Source organism: Lacerta agilis, chromosome 6 (assembly GCF_009819535.1).
Source record: "Lacerta agilis isolate rLacAgi1 chromosome 6, rLacAgi1.pri, whole genome shotgun sequence".
Lineage (NCBI taxonomy): Eukaryota > Metazoa > Chordata > Lepidosauria > Squamata > Lacertidae > Lacerta > Lacerta agilis.
Genome location: NC_046317.1, coordinates 8,070,982 through 8,091,862, shown reverse-complemented (window position 1 = coordinate 8,091,862; position 20,881 = coordinate 8,070,982). Strand labels below are relative to the sequence as shown.

Sequence of the window (20,881 nt, the reverse complement as noted above, 5' to 3'; positions counted from 1 at the left end):
TCCTGCTTGGCAGGGGGTTGGACTGGATGGCCCTTGGGGTCTCTTCCAACTCTATGATTCTATGATTCTATAAAGCGGGATATCAAATCCAAACTCCTCCTCCTCCTCCTCCTCCTCCTCTTCTTCTTCTTCTTCTTCTTCTTCTTCTTCTTCATTCTCGAAGTGAACTGCACTTTCTTTAGAGCTCCCCAACCTCTCTCCCATTACTTCCTCCAGCCATCTGTCTCTATGATACAAGCCCTCATCGAGCAACCATTTGTGGTTTCCCTGCAGGTAATGTGTGGGGTATGCGATAAAAACTCTTTCCTTTCTTTCTGGTTAACCAACATTCTCAGGCCAGATCAGAAACAAGCCCGGTCCTAAGAGTCCAGCGTATAAGCATTTTAAAGCGTCATTAAACTTTTAAGCTGGTCCGTCGAGATCGTCCCGTAAGCTTCTAATTATTATGGATGGAAGTGGGGAAAGAGAGCATTTTACCTGAGCTTGTCTTAAGTAGATTTGCCCCCCTAATGGTTTTCCTACCAATGTACCGTGTCCATTTTGCTGCTTAAAAGGACATCTCCATTTCATACGCCCCCCCCTTCCTAAGCTCTTTAACTGTCAGCGGAGAATTCAAAAGATATAAATAATTAAATCTTTTCTCTCTTCCCCCAAGCAGTGAGTATTCTTGGTATTCCTATCAGCCGAGCAGCTTTGCACTGCAGAGTAAAATAAATAAGGTAAGTTGCATCTGCGAGGTGTTGGGGAGCTTTGCAGACATGCAACTCTGCGAGAAGGTAAGAAAAAAGCCTAGTCGGGCTCAGGGTGGCTAACATCAGATACATAACATTGGTATAAAATCAAACAATAATTAAATTACCTCCTAAAAACACCTCCAAATCAAATTAAAGTCTAATTAGATGGCTTTCCACAGGGTTAGGGTTGGGAACAGTAAGTGCTCCACTGAACTGAAATTTCAGCCTTCACAACATAGGAAAACAGCCAAGTGAACAGCTATTTTGGTGGAGGAGGGTCAACATATTAACTGATATGCATGAAATTTCATATACAGATGAAACTCGAAAAATTAGAATATCATGGAAAAGTCCATTTATGTAAGCAATTGTTTGCATTAGCTACTGGAGTTTAATATATGAGATAGACTCATGACATGCAAAGCGAGATATGTCAAGCCTTTGCTTGTTATAATTGTGATGTTTATGGCGTACAGCTGATGAGAACCCCAAAGTTGAAATTGTTAATTTGGGGTTCTCATCAGCTGTACGCCATAATCATCACAATTATAACAAATAAAGGCTTGACATATCTCGCTTTGCGTGTCATGAGTCTATTTCATATATTAATTTCACCTTTTAAGTTGAATTACTGAAAGAAATGAACCTTTCCACGATATTCTAATTTTTCGAGTTTCACCTGTATAGCTATATAATCCCTAGTATAGTAAGATAGGACCTTTGGAGCAGGCATTTTAAAAAATATAGTTTTTTATGAACTGCCCTAGTAGGGCAGTAATCGTTCCTTGATAATTTGTCACCCCCTCCATTATGGAACATGGGGCAGACCGCCCCCTATGCCCCCCTTGCTACGCCCCTGGTTACAAGACAGATTTAAACCTAAAGCACCAAAGGATAGCAGCAGGCAAGCAGGTCAGCTGACCACAGCTTTCCCCGCTAGGATGGGTTGCATTGCATTTTTAGTTGAATTATAGCAATTGTTTCAACATTTGCATCTATTCAGACAAAAAGAATCAGGGAACCCCCCCCCCCCACCACCAACACAAAGAGTCTTCAGAGAGAAAAACGAAAGCAAGTAACGCACAAAATTATTGGAGGTGGGTGGAAGGAGTGTGATTTGGATCATGGCAGCAGTCCCAGAACAATGTAATGTTTAAATCACACACACACACACACACACACACAAATATTCTCTGGAATGAATCCATACCTCCAAAGCTTCTGTCAGTGCTACTTGTGAGGAAAATCAGCTAACCCTTATTGTGCTTGCATACAGCTTGTGCATGGTGAACAGCTAACAGCCCACACCCAAGGCAATCCTATGACCAACCAGCCATAAAACAAACAGCCTGACGTTCTTCAAAATTATTTGAAATTTGGGAGATAAAAAGTGGCCATACAGTCATAGAATTGTAGCGCCGGAAAGAGTCCTGAGGGTCCAGCCCCCTGCGATGCATCTAAACCACTGAGTCTCTTGGGCTTGCCGATCAGAAGCTCGGCAGTTCGAATCCCCACAATGGAGTGAGCTCCCGTTGCTCTGTTCCAGCTCCTGCCAACCTAGCAGCTCGAAAGCATGCCAGCGCAAGTAGATAAATAGGTACCACTGTGGTGGGAAGGTAAACGGTGTTTCCATGCGCTCTGGTTTCCATCACGGTGTCCCGTTGCGCCAGAAGCGGTTTAGTCCTGCTGGCCACATGACCTGGAAAGCTGTCTGTGGACAAACGCCAGCTCTCTTGACCTGAAAGCAAGATGAGCGTCGCAACCCCATAGTCGCCTTTGACTGGACTTAACCATCCAGGGGCCCTTTACCTTTTTACCTTCATCGGGAAACAGTGGCTAGTTTTGGCCAGAGGAGTCTGGCTGCTTTTGGAGACAGGTATTGCTCAACTGAGAGGATTTGTGGTCCTGCTTCTTCAGTAAATATGGGTGTAGCACTCTGGAGCTAGCTTCTCCCATGGGAGGAAACAGACAGACAGGCTTGATTTTCATGGCTATCACCGAGGGTGAGGGAGAAGGGATAGGGACAGTGGGAAGAGGAATGATGGCTCTGTTCAAAGCGATTTGTTCCGCTGTCAACAAGAGAAAGCTCTCCCTAAGTGTAGCATTAGGAGACAGAGCCCACAGGGGGAAGACTGGGACAGACAGTGTATAGTCAACCATGACAGGTCAGCAGCTGGGCAGAATCGATACAGGGCCCTGAAGGGCTGCAAGAGTACAATTAGTGTCTTGGGGACAGGCAGCAAACACGCTAAGCTCATCTAGGAATTTGTGCCTTAAAAGTTGCACAGTGACAAACGACAGAACCCAGCAAATCCTTCTCAGAAGAGCACGAAGGAGGATCGATTAGCGTACCGAACAGTTCGAGCAAACGCTGTTCTTTCCTCATCAAACGAGTAGCAATCTGCTTTTTCAACTCCAGTAACGAAAGAGAAGAAACTTGGAGAAGCAGAGAGAGTGGGGAAAGGGACCCGTGGCACATATTCAAAACTTCAACTGGCTGTAGAATGATTCTGTAATGCTACCCATATGATACGACTTAATACCACCATGTAATATTATAATAGAAGTTTTCCTGAGCAACTGAAATTCACAAAGTGGTGAGTAAGCTCTCAGTTCACCACATCCCTTCTTCAGGGAGGAGGTTAAACAAACCAAAGAGCAAAAAGGAAGGGAGGAGAGAGAAAAGAAACTCTTTCTTGGCGTGATGAAAGCCTTCGTTTTCAGTCTCTAACAATCTTAAAATGGGAGGAGGAATTTTTGCTGAATTCGTAAGACTGGATCATCTGTGTCTGGAGCAAAAAAGATCTCAAGAGTCACCTAGAAACACATGAGGAATTTGTTCAGTTTGTATTCAGGTATGAATTCACCTGATCTGCATCTCCTGGAATATCATGTACACCAGAACATTCTTGTCCCTCAGTTCCACACACTGTGGCGGGTGGGTGGTAGACCTCTTTTAAAAATTATTTCCCTTCTTGTTTTATAAGTAATAGCTACTCCAGGCAGCCCAACTGCCACCACAACTGAGGCATTCATAATTAGTTTCACCTTTTAAGTTGAATTACTAAAAGAAATGAACCTTTCCACAATATTCTAATTTTTAGAGTTTCACCTGTATATGAGATTGACGCATGACATGCAAAGCGAGAAATGTCAAGCCTTTATTTGTTATAATTGTGATGATTATGGTGTACAGCTGACGAGAACCCCAAATTAACAATCTCAACTTTGGGGTGCTGAAAGACACTTTTATTAAGATACCAGAAGCCTTTTTACTGGGACTAGTAGGAGAGGAAATCCCCAAAAAAGACTTAACATTCTTTTTGTATGCTACAACTGCTGTGAGGCTACAACTTGCCAAGAACTGGAAGAGCCAAGAAATACCAACAATAGACAATTCCTTTCCTTTTTATATATGTAATACTATGTTATCTTTTTTACAATCTTACAAAATTAATAAAAATCATTAAACAAAACAAAACAAAGCCACTCTCAGCTTAAGTTCTAGCTGAGTCCTATGCTCAGTCCCATGAGGTGTGTGCATGGCGTGTCTACCTCATCCATGGGAGTAAGCCAACACTGAGGCTGCTAAATATCCATCATCTCTGCTCCTTCCTATACAATGATAATTGCTAGACACAAATCTAATCAGGGATGAAGCGAATGGCGGGAATCCAGGTCTATTCTTTGCTCTTTCTAAAATAGAGTTCTTAAGCTGGGTGAGAGCAGCCCACATTTCGTATGCCCTTCAACCAAATGATTTAGAAGCCTGTAACCCCATCCAGATTTTTTGAGAGCCTTGAGGGACAGAACTTCACTGAGCCCCTTATGCATAGCTGTCAACTTTCCCAATTTTTTTGCGGGAAATTCCCTTATTCCAGCACCGTTTCCCATTGCAAAAAAAGGGAAAATTTGACAGCTATGGCCATTTCCCAATGCAAAAAAAAGCAAGGTTGACAGCTCTGCCTTATGGCAGTGCCCCTTCATCTGCTAACCATGCTCTTTCCCTACTTGACTCCTCCCACCTTTTTCTAACCACGCCTCTTCTCTCTTTAGTCCCTCCCCTTCTCCTCCACATCTTTCCCACTTTGGTCCCTCCTGAATTATACGCAAGTCTTGCCCAGCACGACTGCTCGCTATTGCCAAAGAAAAACAATATGAGCATTTAGAGTTCACTGGCTGCCTCTTTGCAATGTTTTGTAAAAAGGTATTAAGTGGGAAATGCACAAATCAACAGCAGGCATTCAGAATAACTGGCGACTGGCAAAAATTGAGGTTTATTGTTTTTTCTAGAATAAGAAAAGAACTAAAAGTGGCTAGGAAAGACTGATCGCCGAAGAATTGATGCTTTTGAATTATGGTGCTGGAGGAGACTCTTGAGAGTCCCATGGACTGCAAGAAGATCAAACCTATCCATTCTGAAGGAAATCAGCCCTGAGTGCTCACTGGAAGGACAGATCCTGAAGCTGAGGCACCAATACTTTGGCCACCTCATGAGAAGAGAAGACTCCCTGGAAAAGACCCTGATGTTGGGAAAGATGGAGGGCACAAGGAGAAGGGGGCGACCGAGGACGAGATGGTTGGACAGTGTTCTCGAAGCGAATAGCATGAGTCTGACCAAACTGTGGGAGGCAGTGGAAGACTGGAGTGCCTGGCGTGCTCTGGTCCATGGGGTCAAGAAGAGTTGGACACGACTGAACGACTGAACAACAACAAGGAAAGCATTATCCAGTACAATTAAGGGTTGTGGACTGGCCTTACCATCTATAAATGTGAATGATCAGGCCGCCATGTTGATGATTTTGAAAAACTGGTTCCAGATAGACAGATCCTCAGCATTGGCATTGTACACAATCAGACAAAGAAATAATTAAATCAAATCCCGGCACTGAAACATTGTTCGGTATTTGGAATGAAATTAAAAGGAATCAAACTGTAAAAAAAAAAAACAACCCATTACAGTGAGGAAATGGAACAAGAACATTTAACAGGTAATCTTTAACTTCTTTCTAATCATGGACTAATGGGATTTATTTAGAAAGATATTCAGAGATGTCATCTCTAAAACATTTAATTAAACAATGAAATGCAAAAGGCTTGCCCACAACTTTCAGTGTTATAGATAAAGAACACAGCCCATACTCTGATCACAAAACACGCCCCTCTTTGTGGAACAGCAGAATTTGAAAACCTGACATTAAAAGATAATTTGCACACACACACACAAAATACGTAAAATATACAAAATTGCTACAAATATCAGGTTACACACCTAAGATCCTGAGATCAAGAAGTAATGGATGCTCTGAGAAATTAAAGTCTGGTTTGTAACCAAGATCTATTCCAAACCTTAAACATGTAGGTTCCTAGGATAGACAGAGAACGGGAATATTGTATACCGTATTTTTCCGTGTATAAGACTTGGTTTTTCCCCCTTAAAATGATGTCAAAAATTAGGGGGCATCTTATATAGTACACAGATAGTGACTGGCGATTGTTTGTTGCCACGAGCAGGGAGGGCGTCTTATACATGGGAGCGTCTTATAGACAAATCTTATCTCAACCAATCTTGGTATAGATAGGAATGATTGAATGAAAGGTTGGAAAAAGGTCCTGGGTGTATGAAGAAGAAGAAGAAGAAGAGTTTGGATTTGATACCCTGCTTTATCACTACCTGAAGGAGTCTCAAAGCGGCTAAGATTCTCCTTTCCCTTCCTCCCCCACAACAAGCACTCTGTGAGGTGAGTGAGGCCGAGAGACTTCAGAGAAGTGTGACTAGCCCAAGGTCACCCAGCAGCTGCATGTGGAGGAGAGGAGATGCGAACCCGGTTCACCGGATTACGAGTCTACCGCTCTTAACCACTACACCACACTGGCTCTGTGAGGGCTTGTGCATTTGTATGAATATGAGGCGCAGAGCTTTTTTCTGGCTAGAACTCTCCAGAACTCAGTTCCAGCACCTCTCTTTTTATAATAATTTTTATTAAATTTTGCATACATTCTTTTAAACATCCATTAATGTTCATCTCTTATACATATTTTTGACTTCCATCAACCACTTCTCAAGATTTTCAAATTTCCGAATTTCTTCTTGTATTTCCAACTTCACTATTACTTTTTATCACAATAATTAATTATTACCTTCCAAAATTATTTCCTAAAATTAACCTTACAAAACTTCTTGTAAACCTGCTAGCGTGCTTTGTTGTTTACAATTGTCTTTCAAATATTTCTCAAATTTAGTCACCCACCCACACCCCCTTCAAGTCAGAGTGAGCGTTTTGCGTTCCCCCACAATGCTTTGCGGCACCTTATTTGCATACATATGTTCCCCCCATACATGCAAATGAGGTGCCGCAAAGCATTGTGGGGGGAACGCAAAACGTTCACTCTGACTTGAAGGGGTGTGGGTGGGTGGTACCCCAGGTCCAGGTGGACTGAGTAAAGCAAGCTCAGCTAATGCTTTTGCAGTTCTGTGGTGAGTCCTAAGCCCAAAGCCACTGGATTTGCTCTGGTTTGTGCTTGAGGCTCTAGGTGGAGGTGTCGAATGTCACCCCTTGAAGATGGCACCTTTGTGCCCCCTGAGAGGGCAGTGCCCTGTTGAAATGTGCCAGGCTGCTGGGTGGAGCCCTGGCTGGGCAGAACTGTGCTTCTGTGGCTCCTCCGAGCAGGAAGGATAAAGCAAAGTGTGTGCTGTGTAAGCCAGCTGCTGCACTGAGCAACTTATGAGTTGTGGGGTGGGCATGCTGAGAGTCACCCCCCCTCTCCTGGAACCCGGGTCGGGCCCCCCTGCCCCTCCCCCAAGCAACGCCCCTGTCTCTACCTTCACAAGGGCTCTGGGACAGCATGCTTCATATAGCCTGGAACCTTAGCTACAAGTGACGAAAACTTACAAATGTGTTTTTTATTTTATCCCCCCCCCCATAAAATGGAAGCCTGAGTAAATGATTGTGATTGCGGTTTTGTAAAAGCAATTCTCGGAATAGCAGTCACAGCTGTCATTTTGATCTCCAAGTTGGTACCCAAACTTCATTCCCGCTCACACAAAAACCGACCGCGATGAAACACAGCCCTGCTCCATCTTCGTTTCTTCTGCTGCAAAATGTTAAGAGTTGCCAGAGGAGGGTTTGATCGAACAATGTTGGCAAAGTCACACTGCACTGCAATGGAATGATTCGTTTATCATGAAACAACATATTACATTTCCCAAACCACTTCATTGGCAGTTAGCCAGCTGAACTCAACAGCAGAGCAGCTCCAAAATATTTGGTGCAAGAACTGCAGACAGTGCCAGTCCAACAAACAGGCAAAGAGGCAGCTGTTTCGAGTGATCAACGTTGGCCACCATTAACAAAGTGGCAGCTCCCCACCAAAGCGATGACCCAAAGAGTTCAAAGCAGTCTCTCTCTCTATATATATATACACACACACACACACACACACACATATATATATATATATATATATATATATATATATATATATACAGTGGTACCTTGGTTCTCAAACTTTATCGATTCTGGAAGTCCGTTCCAAAACCAAAGCATTCCAAAACCAAGGCGCGCTTTCCCATAGAAAGTAATGCAAAACGGCAAGAAGCTTTGTAGATAAATGTGGAAATATTATTGTAATTATGAATTCTACAGTGACTAATATGTATATGATTTTTAAGCAATGATAGATTTAAGAAGTATAGAAATTTGAAAGCCATTTGAAAAGTCTGAGGGAAGTCACGGCTATGATTGCCAAAGTAGATGAATGTATGTGAATTTATATTTTACTTTTTTGTAGTAGTTATAGATTAAAACAATAAAATATATATAGAAAAAGAAAGTGGTGCCCCGCAAGACGAAAAGAATTTGTTCTACAAATTTTTTCGTATTGCGGTTTTTTCGTCTAGCGAAGCGGCAATGACAGCCACGCTCCGCTAAACGAAAAGAAAAAAAAAAGACGAAAGTTTTTCGTTTTGCGAAGCAGCCCCATAGACTTTTTCGTCTAGCGGGGCACCACTGTAATGCAAAACGGATTAATCCTTTAAGACTTTTAAAAACAACCCCTAAAACAGCATAATCAATGTACTGTATACTATGAAACAAATAAGACAGTATTGTAGAGGATAAAAAATAAAAATTAATTCTTTTTCTTACCTGCACTGATGTTTAGATTTTATCCAATTCCGCAGTCACACAATCAATCAATCAATCAATCAATCAGTAGCTGAACTGGGTTCCACACAGTCACAAAAACTAATTAACCAAAAAAGCCTCAGAAACAAAAACGCAAAATAAATAGCAAAAACCAAAGCGCCACTTAATCCGTTCCTGAAGTCCGTGTGGCTTCTGAAATGTTCGAAAACCAAGGCGCAGCTTCTGATTGGTGCAGGTGCCCCGGAAACAATAGCCAGCAACCACATCGGATGTTTGGTTTCTGAAAAAATATTCAAAAACTAGAACACTGACTTCTGGGTTTTTGGCGTTTGAGAACCAAGGCGTTTGAGAACCAGGGTACCACTGTGTGTATATATGTATATATTGTCACAAGATCTAGGCAAGCAAAACATCTGCACAACCATCTTTCTTCTTTATCATTAAGAAAATTGGAATTTTCACTCTCGAAAGACTCCCTATGGTTCTGCAAAGGTTTTCTCCAAAAGAGACAATGGGGCTATGCAGGTAGGGGCAGACCTGCAGGTGGAGTAGGAGACAAAGTCCAAAACAGGTACCCAGCAATGCCACCCTTCTGTTTTTATTGTGTCACTAGGGGTGGGAAAGTTTGGGTTGTTTCAAGCATCTGAATATCTTGGGCCACTTCGTTATTTCAGCAAAAGGTCATATCTAAAACAACTTTCTGGAGAAAGTACTTAAGGAAACCAACTTGAATTCCAAAACTTTAAATGTATGTTCTTATTCAAAACAAAATATAAAATCAAAAAATCCTTCCAGTAGCACCTTAGAGACCAACTATGTTTGTTCTTGGTATGAGCTTTCGTGTGCATGCACACTTCTTCAGATACACCGAAACAGAAGTCACCAGACCCTTAAATATAGTGAGAGAATGGGGAGGGGTATTACTCAGAAGGGTAGTGGGAATGGGTGGTTGGCTGATAGGTGTGTGGGGGGGGAAGCTTAACTTCAGCAGGATTATTTATTATTTATTAGTTAATGCTTAGCGTTGTTTATTTCTGCTCTGTGTCACTCTTGCGTGTGTTTGTGGCTAAGCCCATTTTCAATCTTTTTGCATTAATCTGCAAGATTTTCTGTTTTGTTTTGTTTTTTAAAAAAAAAGAAATAAGTTTAAATGCCAATTAAACACACACTTTTCAACCTATATTGCCCTAAATTTGCCATGTAATTTCTCTCAAAGTCTGCATTTTTCAAGGCACTTTATCCTAAAATATACATTTTTAAAAGCAGCTTTTTTAAAAAATTAACATTTTATTGATTTGTTAGCAAAATAATAATAATACAAACATAACAAAAAGAAAGTAAACAAAAAAAATCTGAAATTCAAACCATGAAGTGACACTACCTGGATGGACAAAAATACAAAGATGCAGCAAAGTTCCAAAGGGATAATAGCAAAGACTCCCTTTACAAATGATACAGATATATAAAAGTATGCCTTGCTTTTATTGAGAATAAAAGTTCTATATAGTCTTAAATGAGCCAGACATTTGCATATACTGGTGTGCCCATGTGCCCCGATATATGAGAAATAAAATCATGCAGTATAGGTCATTTGAGCCCTGCCCTTTAGATACCTTTTGTATGTGGTGTTTTTTCAAGGAGGGCAGTAAACCAAACCCTGTTACGCCAGCGATCCAAGCAGCTTTCTCAGTGAAGAACTGCATTGCACAATTTGGAGAAGTTTGAAATCTGAAAGATACGTACAGTATGCTTCAAACCACACTTTAGTCCAGGAGGCCAGCTCAAAGTGGAATTTGGCAAGAACCAATATGTTGTAACGTGGGGATCGTGATTCAGCAAGTGATTTCAGCTCTGACATAGCAGGCAGGAGACAGCTTCTTCGTGTAACGCTCTTTATTCAGGCAAACAGGACTGGGGAACTGAGGAGAGGGATGCTACATTTATAGGGACAGAAAGACTGGCTAGAAAGGATACATTTTGGAGGGAACAATCTCAAGCAATCACAAAGCTGCCTTTTGGTGCAAACCAATAAGACTGAGGATCCAAATGCAGCAACTTGAATGAACCAATAGTAGCTGTTCCTTCTGGAACAGGAAGGCAGTTACTTTCCCCTAATGTGAATACAGACAATAGTAATACAGATATTATAACCCTTGAATCAATACACAACACCCCTTCCCCCCCCCCCCCGTGAGCACAGCAGATGTAATCCCTCAGATACTGTGGGGTCCTGCAACTTCTACTTGATCTCCTGACAACAGGTGTCGCATCCCTACAATAGTTGCTTTAATATTTAATTCTGTGGCTGGTGTAATTAATTTCAGCTCAACTGCTTCTTTCAATCTGGCATGTAGTCTTTCTCTAACTCTTGTGCTAATGAATATGCTGTCTTCTATTACCTGTGCACTGTTTTCGTGTGGGGAGCTGAGGTACCCCACCCCGCCCATCTAAACCAGGCATGCCCAACCTTCAGCCCTCCAGATGTTTTGGACTACAATTCCCATCATCCCTGACCACTGGTGCTGTTAGCTAGGGATCATGGGAGTTGTAGGCCAAAACATCTGGAGGGCCGCAGGCTTAAACCATTGTAACCAAATCTGTCTCATGGAAGGAACCAAAACTAAAATCTGAAGAAGTGTGCATGCACACGAAAGCTCATACCAAGAACAAACTTAGTTGGTCACTAAGGTGCTACTGGAAGGAATTTTTTTATTTTTTATTTTGTTTTGACTATGGCAGACCAACACGCCTACCTACCTGTAACTAAAATCAGAAAGTTGCTATGAACTAAACTATACAGCTGAGTCATTAGCAAAGACACCAAAGGCGACAGAAATCAAAGACTCAAACGACGTGTAATCTTAATCCTCTCCAACAGAACTTAATTTTCATTTTTCCCACCAACAGAACTCAATTTTCATTTTCACACCAAGGCTCCAGCCCTTCAGCCAGCTTTTGCTGTTTTCAACCATGATCGTGCAAAATAAAACAGTAACTACAACAAACAGAACATTCACAACAGCAGTTACATCTAATCTATTTGCAATACTGTTGGGAAGGCAGAAAAGTGGTTCAAACTTCAGAAGACGCCAAGTCAAATCCTGCCACTGTTAAGAGAGTCAAGAAGCCGGAAGAATATCAATCTGGTTTCGCCCTGGATAAACTTCATTAATCAGATTATTGTTTGTGGGTTTTGTGAAGTAGTTCCCATTCTAATCACATCCCACCCCCCACCCCTTGGCTTAATGGGTGGTAAATGGGAACACAATAAGAACAGAATAAGAATAAGAATAAGAGAAGAGGGGTCCCAAAACAGCTTCACGGTCACAATCGTCTACCTGTTTAATTCTCATATGCCGCTGAACACAAATAGGAATGGCAATAGGAACAGAACGCTTTTCCAATTGCTTGAGGGCTAGGTGGTTCCATATACAGGTGAAACTCGAAAAATTAGAATATTGTGGAAAATTTCATTTATGTAAGCAATTGTCTTCATTAGCTACTGGAGTTTAATATATGAGATAGACTCATGACATGCAAAGCGAGATATGCCAAGCCTTTATTTGTTATAATTGTGATGATTATGGCGTACAGCAGATGAAAAGCCCAAAGTTGAGATTGTGAATTTGGGGTTCTCATCAGCTGTACGCCATAATCATCACAATTATATCAAATAAAGGCTTGGCATATCTCGCTTTGCATGTCATGAGTCTATCTCATATATTAGTTTCACCTTTTAAGTTGAGTTACTGAAAGAAATGAACCTTTCCACAATATTCTAATTTTTCGAGTTTCACCTGTAGATAGATAGATAGATAGATAGATAGATGATAGATAGATAGATAGATAGATAGATAGATAGATAGATAGATAGATAGATAGATATAGTAAAAGAAGACAAAGAAAGAAAAGAGGAATACTATTTCCTTCACTCTAATAACTAATAGCATATAATTAACAATATATCGTGGGGCAGTGTGGGTGTAGGGAGTATAGGATAAACCCTGCAATTGGAAAACCATAAGGCTTTTGGGAACCAGAGGCAGTTCTACCAGACAATAAGATTATCTGAGGCAGACACCTCTGCTAGCAGATTTGGGGCACCTTCGAGGGTGGCAGAAAGGAAGAGACAGGTCTGATTCAACACCAGGAAACTGTCATTTGTTTGTTTGTTTGTTTGTTTTCGCGGAGCATTTGCTCATTCCAGTCAGATGGATGGGGTGCAAAAATAAAATTATTATTATTATTATTATTATTATTATTATTATTATTATTATAGATTTGTTCTGCAGCTAGTCTAAGGTTACCAGGTTTTTTTCTCGATGAATCTGGGGACACTTTTCAACTTCAATGGATTTTGTATGGGGACTGATTTGTAAATCCGGGGACTGTCCCCAGGAAACGGGGGCGTCTGGTAACCTAAAGCCAGTCACCATAACTTCTCACCATTCTAAAAAAATATAAAAATAGTGAGCATTTAGCCAGAAGCAGGAGAAGAGAAAATTATTCTGTTTTATCATACAGCACAGAAAGTTGATCCTGCAATCAATGGAAAAAAGCGAAATTTTCAGACAAAGGGAAACAGGCAAAATGTGCAATAGTAGCCTACATCTTAACAATATTACCCTTTTGTCTTGTTATTTGGTTATTGGATTCATCTGATTATGCAGAAGGCACGCTGCCTTTCTTTTTCTCACAAGCATTATGCTTTAATTATCACTTGCAAACATATATACCTGCCATGTGACATTTGAAGGACACGCCTCATGGGCAGAGAATGTCCCTGAGCAACAACTGTCCTTCAAATGAAGTCATCCTTCAAATGAGTGAACTTTCCCTGCACTCTCAATTCACTGTCTACATTTCCCAGCACCTGCTGAAGGTCTCTTTGCAATCTGGCCCTGCAAAGAAACTCAGTTTTGAGAGAGAACAGAACGAGTAACAGTATAACTCTGACCCGAGAACATGCCAATTTTCCAGCTACACGGAGCTCATTCGCAAGCCAGATGGAACTAAATCTCCTGCTGCACGCACAGCAAAGATATTTAAAAATGCAATTATAAACAACAACAACGACGACCAGGTATTCACAAAACGTTCGTCTATTCTAATACTTCCAAAGGGTATTAGAATGTTACTCCATTGCAGCAAGCAAGCACAACATAAGAGCATTGTAGGCAACAAGCTTTCCTATGCCAAATAGCAATGCACATAAACTCACACAGAACAGCAGGCCATTAATGGAGGCAAGCCCCCAGAAATTATGGGAGTGATGGGTTCTCCCTCTACCATGCCCAGTGCAAATCCAGCCCCTAATCTAACCAGGGGAACTGCCATTTGGGTAAGTCTACAAAAAAAAGGTACGGGCTGGGTTGCACTATGTCAGCAGAGGGGAAGAACCCCAAAGCAGGAACAAAATATTTACTTTTAAAAAGAGATCAAAACATTCATGTCGACACAGATGTTATTAATAGCTGTAATTTCATTACAATTAAATGCAAATCGACATTACGTATTTATATCAGTTTTACGTCATTTTAATGGTAGCGAAGAGTGCTGAGGGTTGTAGCTTGGCGAGGTGCTGAGCATTTTCTGTTAGCAATCCCTACATTTCCCCCAGATTCTTTTGGGAGACGATGCCACCATTAAGTTCTGTGTATGGTGCAGAGCTTAATGACAAGCCCTCTGGCTAAGATTTAGAGGCCTTCCTGGGCATTACTTTCTCTCTGTAAAGAAAGTATTCTGCCACAAAAGTGTATTCTGGGTTAAAACTGGTTGTTACTCTTTAAAAAAAAACAACTATCATTTTCTTAGTATGGAAACACAAAGGTGTTTGGATTACTGGTGCTACCCCCCCTCCTTCTTATTCAGTTGCCTGCAATTGCATCTGCTCAGCACCATCAAAACAGCCACTGTCTCCTCAGTCTAAACCACTGAGCCTAGGGCTTCCCAATCGGAAGGTCAGCGGTTCAAATCCCCGCGATGGGGTGAGCTCCCGTTGCTCGGTCCCTGCTCCTGCCAACCTAGCAGTTCGAAAGCACATCAAAGTGTAAGTAGATAAATAGGTACTGCTCCAGCAGGAAGGTAAACGGTGTTTCCGTGCGCTGCTCTGGTTTCGCCAGAAGCGGCTTAGTCGTGCTGGCCACATGACCCAGAAAAACTGTCCGTGGACAAACATCGGCTTCCCTCGGCCAGTAAAGCAAGATGAGTGCCGCAACCCTAGAGTTGTTCGCGACTGGACTTAACGGTCAGGGGTCCTTTACCTTTATCTTTAAGTGCTTTCAAAGGACAATTTCAGGTTGCCTCCAAGCTGTCAATGTTTTGCAGGAGGGATTCAATTGCATACCAGAAAATTTAGGTTTGCGCACGCAATTAAAGTGGATTCAAGTGCTCTGGCACAACACGTCCACTTTTTTTAGAAAGTGCATTTTGTGGTTAAGGAAGTAGCAAGGGGGTGCATTAAAAAGTGTGGGGTAGCAGCAATTTGATGGAAATGCATATTCCTCTAAAAAAAAAAATCAGGATGAATTCTCACTGTCACATAACCTCCCCGCAAACAAATAAGAACGTATGCTCAATAAATAGCAGGCATCATATAAACTCAGTGTAACCTTTGTGCAAGTAAATCAGGATGAATACCCAGCAAACAGGTAAACTGGAGAAGTCCTAAATCTCTTATTATTACAACCGTTGTGCACATGGTTTTAGTCAGAGCAAACCCATTGAAATAAATTCACCTAAGCAAGTAAAACCTAGTTGAATACTACCCATTCTTGCCAATCCACATTAACTCCATAAAGCCATGGGAGAAAACACAGGGTTCTTGTAGGTGTGTCTGGGCATTCGGTTCCACCAGATGTCTCAACACTATGATATGAACAAAACACCGAACGAAACCAGTTCGGGAAATTCTAACACAAACCCTTTCCGATTCAGGGCTACAGAATATGGTACCAGTTTTGACACAACCACCACCACTCTTCTGAAAAACTGCTTTGTTTCTCGCAGATAAATCCGCCCTAGAACCATGGGCCTCGGGAGGACAGCAGTCAGCCTTGGCATAGTTTGAAACTGGCTGCCTCCATTGTCCCACCCTGTAAAACTCCACTAATGGATGGATAGATAGTGGGTTTCTGTTTAAAGCACTTAGCTAAGGTGGAAGGTAACTGGACAGATTAATAGAACTGCAATAGAAATAAGTCACGTTAGAAATAAGTCATTTTGGAGACAGTTCTGGGGGAGGGGGGGGAATGTGTGAGGATGGTTGTCCACATCCTCTGCTTGTGGGTTTCCTGGAGGCCTTTGCATGTAGCAGGAGGCTGGACCACATGACCCAACAGGGCTCTTTTACGGGTTGCAGTTCAACACTGAAGTGAGGGACATAATGGGGCCATTTGCCCAGTAGCACTTTGAAGGAAACAGGAAAGAATGTGGTGTGTGTGTGTGTGTGTGTGTGTGTGTGTGTGTAGGCACCGTATTAGCTGATCCCTCCCTTTGAGAGTTGCACCCTTGCCTAAATCTGGGCACTCTCCTTCACAAAAGACATGGGTATCACTTAGGTGCGTGGGAATCAGAAGCTGCACACAGAGGATAACTTGCAGCAAGCTCACATGTCTGCAGTGTGAAGCCATGAGGCAAATTGTGACTCGTGCTTATTCTCAAGTTGCCCTTAATATGAAAGGGCAGCATTCATTCACCAGCGCTCACTCAAACTGCGGGGTGGGGGGAGCTGTTGTCCCCCGCCCGCCCCTCAGTTTCAGTGAGATTGATCCAGAGAATTTTGCCCTATTGTCCTAGAGAAGATTTGCTGAGGTGTCGTTGGGAACTTGGGTGGGCACCTGTCTAGACTGTAACTGCCAAGTTGGTCCTTACTGGGGGGCGGTGGGGGGGGGGACTCCAGCCATGACGAGAAACCTTTTCCTTCTCTCTAAAGCGAGATGTGGCTCGTTCAACCGGGAGTGCGAAGAGGCCTGCAGGATGCCGGCACAGGCCATCTTGCAACTGGCAGACCAAGTTGTGCCCCGAGTCTGTGCAATCCCGTGTGTCCTGGCAGCCCGACCCTATTCGTCCAGTCCTCCCTATGCTTTGGCCCAAGTCTCCTAGGACTGCACGGTCTGCACCCGCCTTGAAAGGAAACGCAAGCGCTCCGGGCGCACAGGTCCCGGTGGGTCTGGGCGCCTGGACCCCACTGGCCGCCCGCTCTTCTGCGGGTTTCCTCGACTGCAACCCCGCGCCTTCGCTGCGCTTAGCACGGAAAGCGTGCCTCGCTCGTGGGAACAGGCCCCGAGGCGCCTTCTGGCTCCGACGTGCCTTCCGCGCGCTCGCGCGGGTCTTGGGTTAAGGAGAGCGCGGGGCCCCGCTGCCCGCCCCGCCGGCGCGCACTTACTTCTCGTAGTCGAGGCGGCAGTAGAGCTTCTGGTCGCGGAAGAAGCAGGTGCCTCGCAGGGGATCCTGGCAGGCGGCGCAGCGCACGCAGCGCTCGTGCCACAGGCGCTCGTTGAGGCGCAGCAGGAACCGCTCCGCGATGATGCCGCCGCAGCCTTCGCACACCGAGCGCGCCCGCGCCGGGGCTCCCCCTGCAACGAACGCGAGGGCCGTGAGGAGCCGTCCCGACTAGATCGCCCCATCCGCTCAGCCTTACCATCCAAGGCGCACCTCAGGCCGACAGCCAAGGAGGCCCCTTTCTCCCGCTGCAGTCCCCATCCCCTCGCGGCCAGCACCATTTCCTTGCCCCTGGCGCGAGGGAGCTGAAAAGTGGAGCCCGCCCCTCCGCTGCCCAATTTCCCTGCGCGCTGCGGACTGGAGAACAAGGCGCGCGGCTCTCTCGGCGCGGGGCGGCTGCGGAGGGCCACTTAGGCTCCGCGCGAACGAACTACTCCAGCCTGCGGAAGAGACAGCCCTTGGCAGCCGCCATTCGGGGACTCAAACCCGTTTTCTCCGACGGGGCGGAGGCGCTTGCGGTTCCTTGAAAGCGCCACGACGCGCCTCCTCCCCACCTTCCGTGCGCCCCTGCCTTAGATCCATGGAGCCAGAGGGGACTCCCGGCTAAGAACGTAAGTTAGGATCGGGCTGTGGCTCGAAAGTAAACACCGGCTTGAGGCCAGTCCGAGAAAACAAGGCTATGACCTTGAGGTGGGAATCTGCGCAGCCCCAAATGGACTTGCGACGGGGCGCCTTCGCACGCCGATCCCCCTCAACCCACGAGCTTTATCTCGTTTCCCTACATCTCTCAAACTAATTGCGTCCCTTGCAAACCCCGACGGAGATTTCTCTCTCCCTAAAGATGTCCGTTTTCAGTAAGGGGCGAGCTGATCTTTAATTCAAAACGAAGGCGCGGGATCCTGAGCCGCTGTCGAAACGATCTTTGGTTTAGATGCAAAGCATCCCGCCCGCCGTCGTGGCGTTATGAAAAGAAAGTTTTTTTAAAAAAAAAAAAATGCAGTTGGATTTTAGACAACAAAAAAGGACTCTGTTTTTGTTTGGTTGGTTTTCTTTTTTTCTAAGGGAGTGACTAATAAAATCCTATTGCACTTGAATAAAGGAGGCAAAATTCAGGCTGAGCGAATGTTTGCCGCCCTAGGGCCAAATCGAAGCGGAAACGAGAAAGGCTTCGAATTCTAAATGAAAATTTCTTTTCTCTCCTTCTTAAAAGGTGTCTTATTCATATCTGCTTCTCTTTCGAAATACAATGTGAAATATACTTCTGAGACTCGGTCATTTGGTGACTTGAACAAATGATTCAAAGGCGCGCTTCTCCCCGAAGTCACCTTCCGCCCCTTCCAGGCTGGAAAATATTGGGCACCCGGGGCTGTATATTTGGAAGGGAAAAGACAGAACCAAGATTTTGCTGCCTGGAAGGGGCGAAATATTTCAAAATTTATCCATGTTTTCTTAGGTACGGAATCGATCTTTTCTGCCTAGAATTTGCGGTCCTGTTATATTATCTTTTGTCCTCGGGTCAATCCCGGGACAGTCCCGTGTCACCTGCGGTCGCGATGTTCTCCATCTGCCCACTGCGCGACCCTCGAAACTTGAAACGCGCAACGTCCAGGACAAAGAGGCTTTCATTGCGCGGCGCTGCTGACGGAGAAGATGCGCCGACGACGACGACGACGACGACAGAGGAACAACTGCTGCGCAGAGTGCGGGCATACAGAAGCAGAGGAAAGAAGTTCTCCGCTATTCCCTTCCAAGAAACGTTATTAGCCCTGGCGCGATGATTATCCGCTCCAGCTCCATGCAGCGTGTACAGAACAAGATTTCTGTACTAGTTATTACCCTCATAGATCTCTCTGTGTTTGTAGGCTTGGGTAAGTAAACTAATAAAGACATAGATATTGCTATTTGGGCAGGTTCTTTCTTAAATTCTATGGGTGATGGTGAAGACACAATGGGTCCCTTCTCTCTCTCCTTCCTAGCGAAGGCACTTGGGACGCTTATTTTCTTCCCACAACGGAGAAAACCGCCCCCCCCCGCCCTCTTTTCCTTCCTCCCACCTAAGACGCACCCCAGAGCTGGCCGTTTGAACCCTGCCGGGCTGGCGACACTGCAGGCGCCGCCTGTCCTCCGTCTTTTCCTTCGGGATCGGGAACAAACGAGCAGCTCCCGCGGGACAGAAAGGCAGGCGGAGCAACTCCAGCACCCGAAGGGATCCGGCACGGAAGCAGGGCTCGCTTTGGGAAGGGGCTGCCTCGGCGGCGCGCGAGGGACCTTGGCACTCACCCAGCACCGAGGAGAGGGAGGTCGGCTGCGGCGGAGGCGGCTCGAGAGCGTCGCGCAGAGTCTCCTCCATTTTCAGGCCGTCCAACATGGCCCACAGTGGCAGGGTGGGCAGGTGAGCCCGCGACTCCGCTTTAAAAAGGGCCGGAGGGGGGAAAGTCAGGGCCAGGGCGCTTGGGATCTCCCCCTCCACGCCTCCCGGCAAGCTGGGCCTGCGGCTCCCTCCCGCCGCGCGCAGCTTCTTCCCTCTAGCGGTTGCTGGACGCCCCGAAGGCGCCCGCGGGAACTCGCGCGCCCCGCAGCCCGGCAAGCCGCGGAGAGTGGCTGGGTTCCGGGTGCCTCCTGGCTTCGCGGGCCTCCCGCCTTCTCCGTGCGCTCGGGGCGCACGCGGCAGAAAGCGCTTACCTGGCTGCTGCAGCGGGCCGAGGCTGCCGTCGGAGACCGGGTTGGCAAGCCCCCTGCGCCCAGCCTTCACAAGGGCGCCACGTCCTTCGCTGCGCTCCAAGGCGGGAGGTGGGCGCCGCCAGCAAGGGGCAGCGGGCGGCCCCCAGCGGCCCGGAGTTCGGCCCTAGGTAGCCGCGGTGCCATCCCCGGCTTGCTGAAGCCGGGCCAGGCGCGCGGGTCTCCTGCAGAGGGCTCGGCTCGGCTCGGACTGGGCTCTGCCCCCTCCCCGCTGGGCGAGCCCCGCAGTCGGAGGACGGAGGTTTCCTCCCCCCCCCCCGTGCGAGGCTCATCCCTGCCCCCCACCTCACCTCAAGCCGGCAAACCCGGCGCTGGAGCAGGACAGGAGCCCGTTCCGCTTGGAGGAGACGCGTTCACACGTCAGGGCGGGGAGGGGTTGTCCTTAGCCGGCCAAAAAGATCGACAGAGGCCCCCAAGTTCAGATGAGGGAGTGACGGAGGGAGGAGGGCAAGGGCGATCTGCAACTTGCAAGAAGCCGAAGTATTTCCGAGACCGACGTCGCAAGGCGACGTATTGTTTAGAAAAACGCATACTTTGGCTCAACAGGGTTAGCGCTATATATGCATTGTTGTTATTGCTGTTGCTGCCGCTCCTGGGACAGAGCGATTCTCATCCGTTCTTCCCTCTATCTAGATCCGGCGACGCGACCGGGTGGGGCGGCGCTGAGCCGTCGGGGAAGGCAAGAGTTCTTCGCTGTGCGAAGCGCTTTACGCCCGAGGCACGGTTACTCAGGAGTAAATGCCGCTGATTTCAGAATGCATCGAATGGGAGCCTTCGCTTCGCTGTGACTGTGACCCACAGTCCAGTTAAGGCTACATT

At 45.6% G+C, this 20,881-nt stretch overlaps 1 protein-coding gene across 1 annotated transcript in view; it reads right to left on the bottom strand.

The window, feature by feature from the left end:
• The window catches only part of LMX1A (LIM homeobox transcription factor 1 alpha), a 72,375-nt gene extending 51,801 nt beyond the window's left edge, over positions 1–20,574 (bottom strand). Inside the window, exons 1-3 of the mRNA XM_033151345.1 lie at positions 20,353–20,574; positions 19,592–19,732; positions 17,268–17,451 (exon numbers count right to left, since the gene is read on the bottom strand). Of these exons, the coding sequence (XP_033007236.1) occupies positions 17,268–17,451; positions 19,592–19,691 (284 nt within the window). The 5' untranslated portion in view covers positions 19,692–19,732; positions 20,353–20,574. The remainder of the gene's footprint in view (positions 1–17,267; positions 17,452–19,591; positions 19,733–20,352) is intronic.
• Between the last annotated feature and the right edge of the window lie 307 nt (positions 20,575–20,881).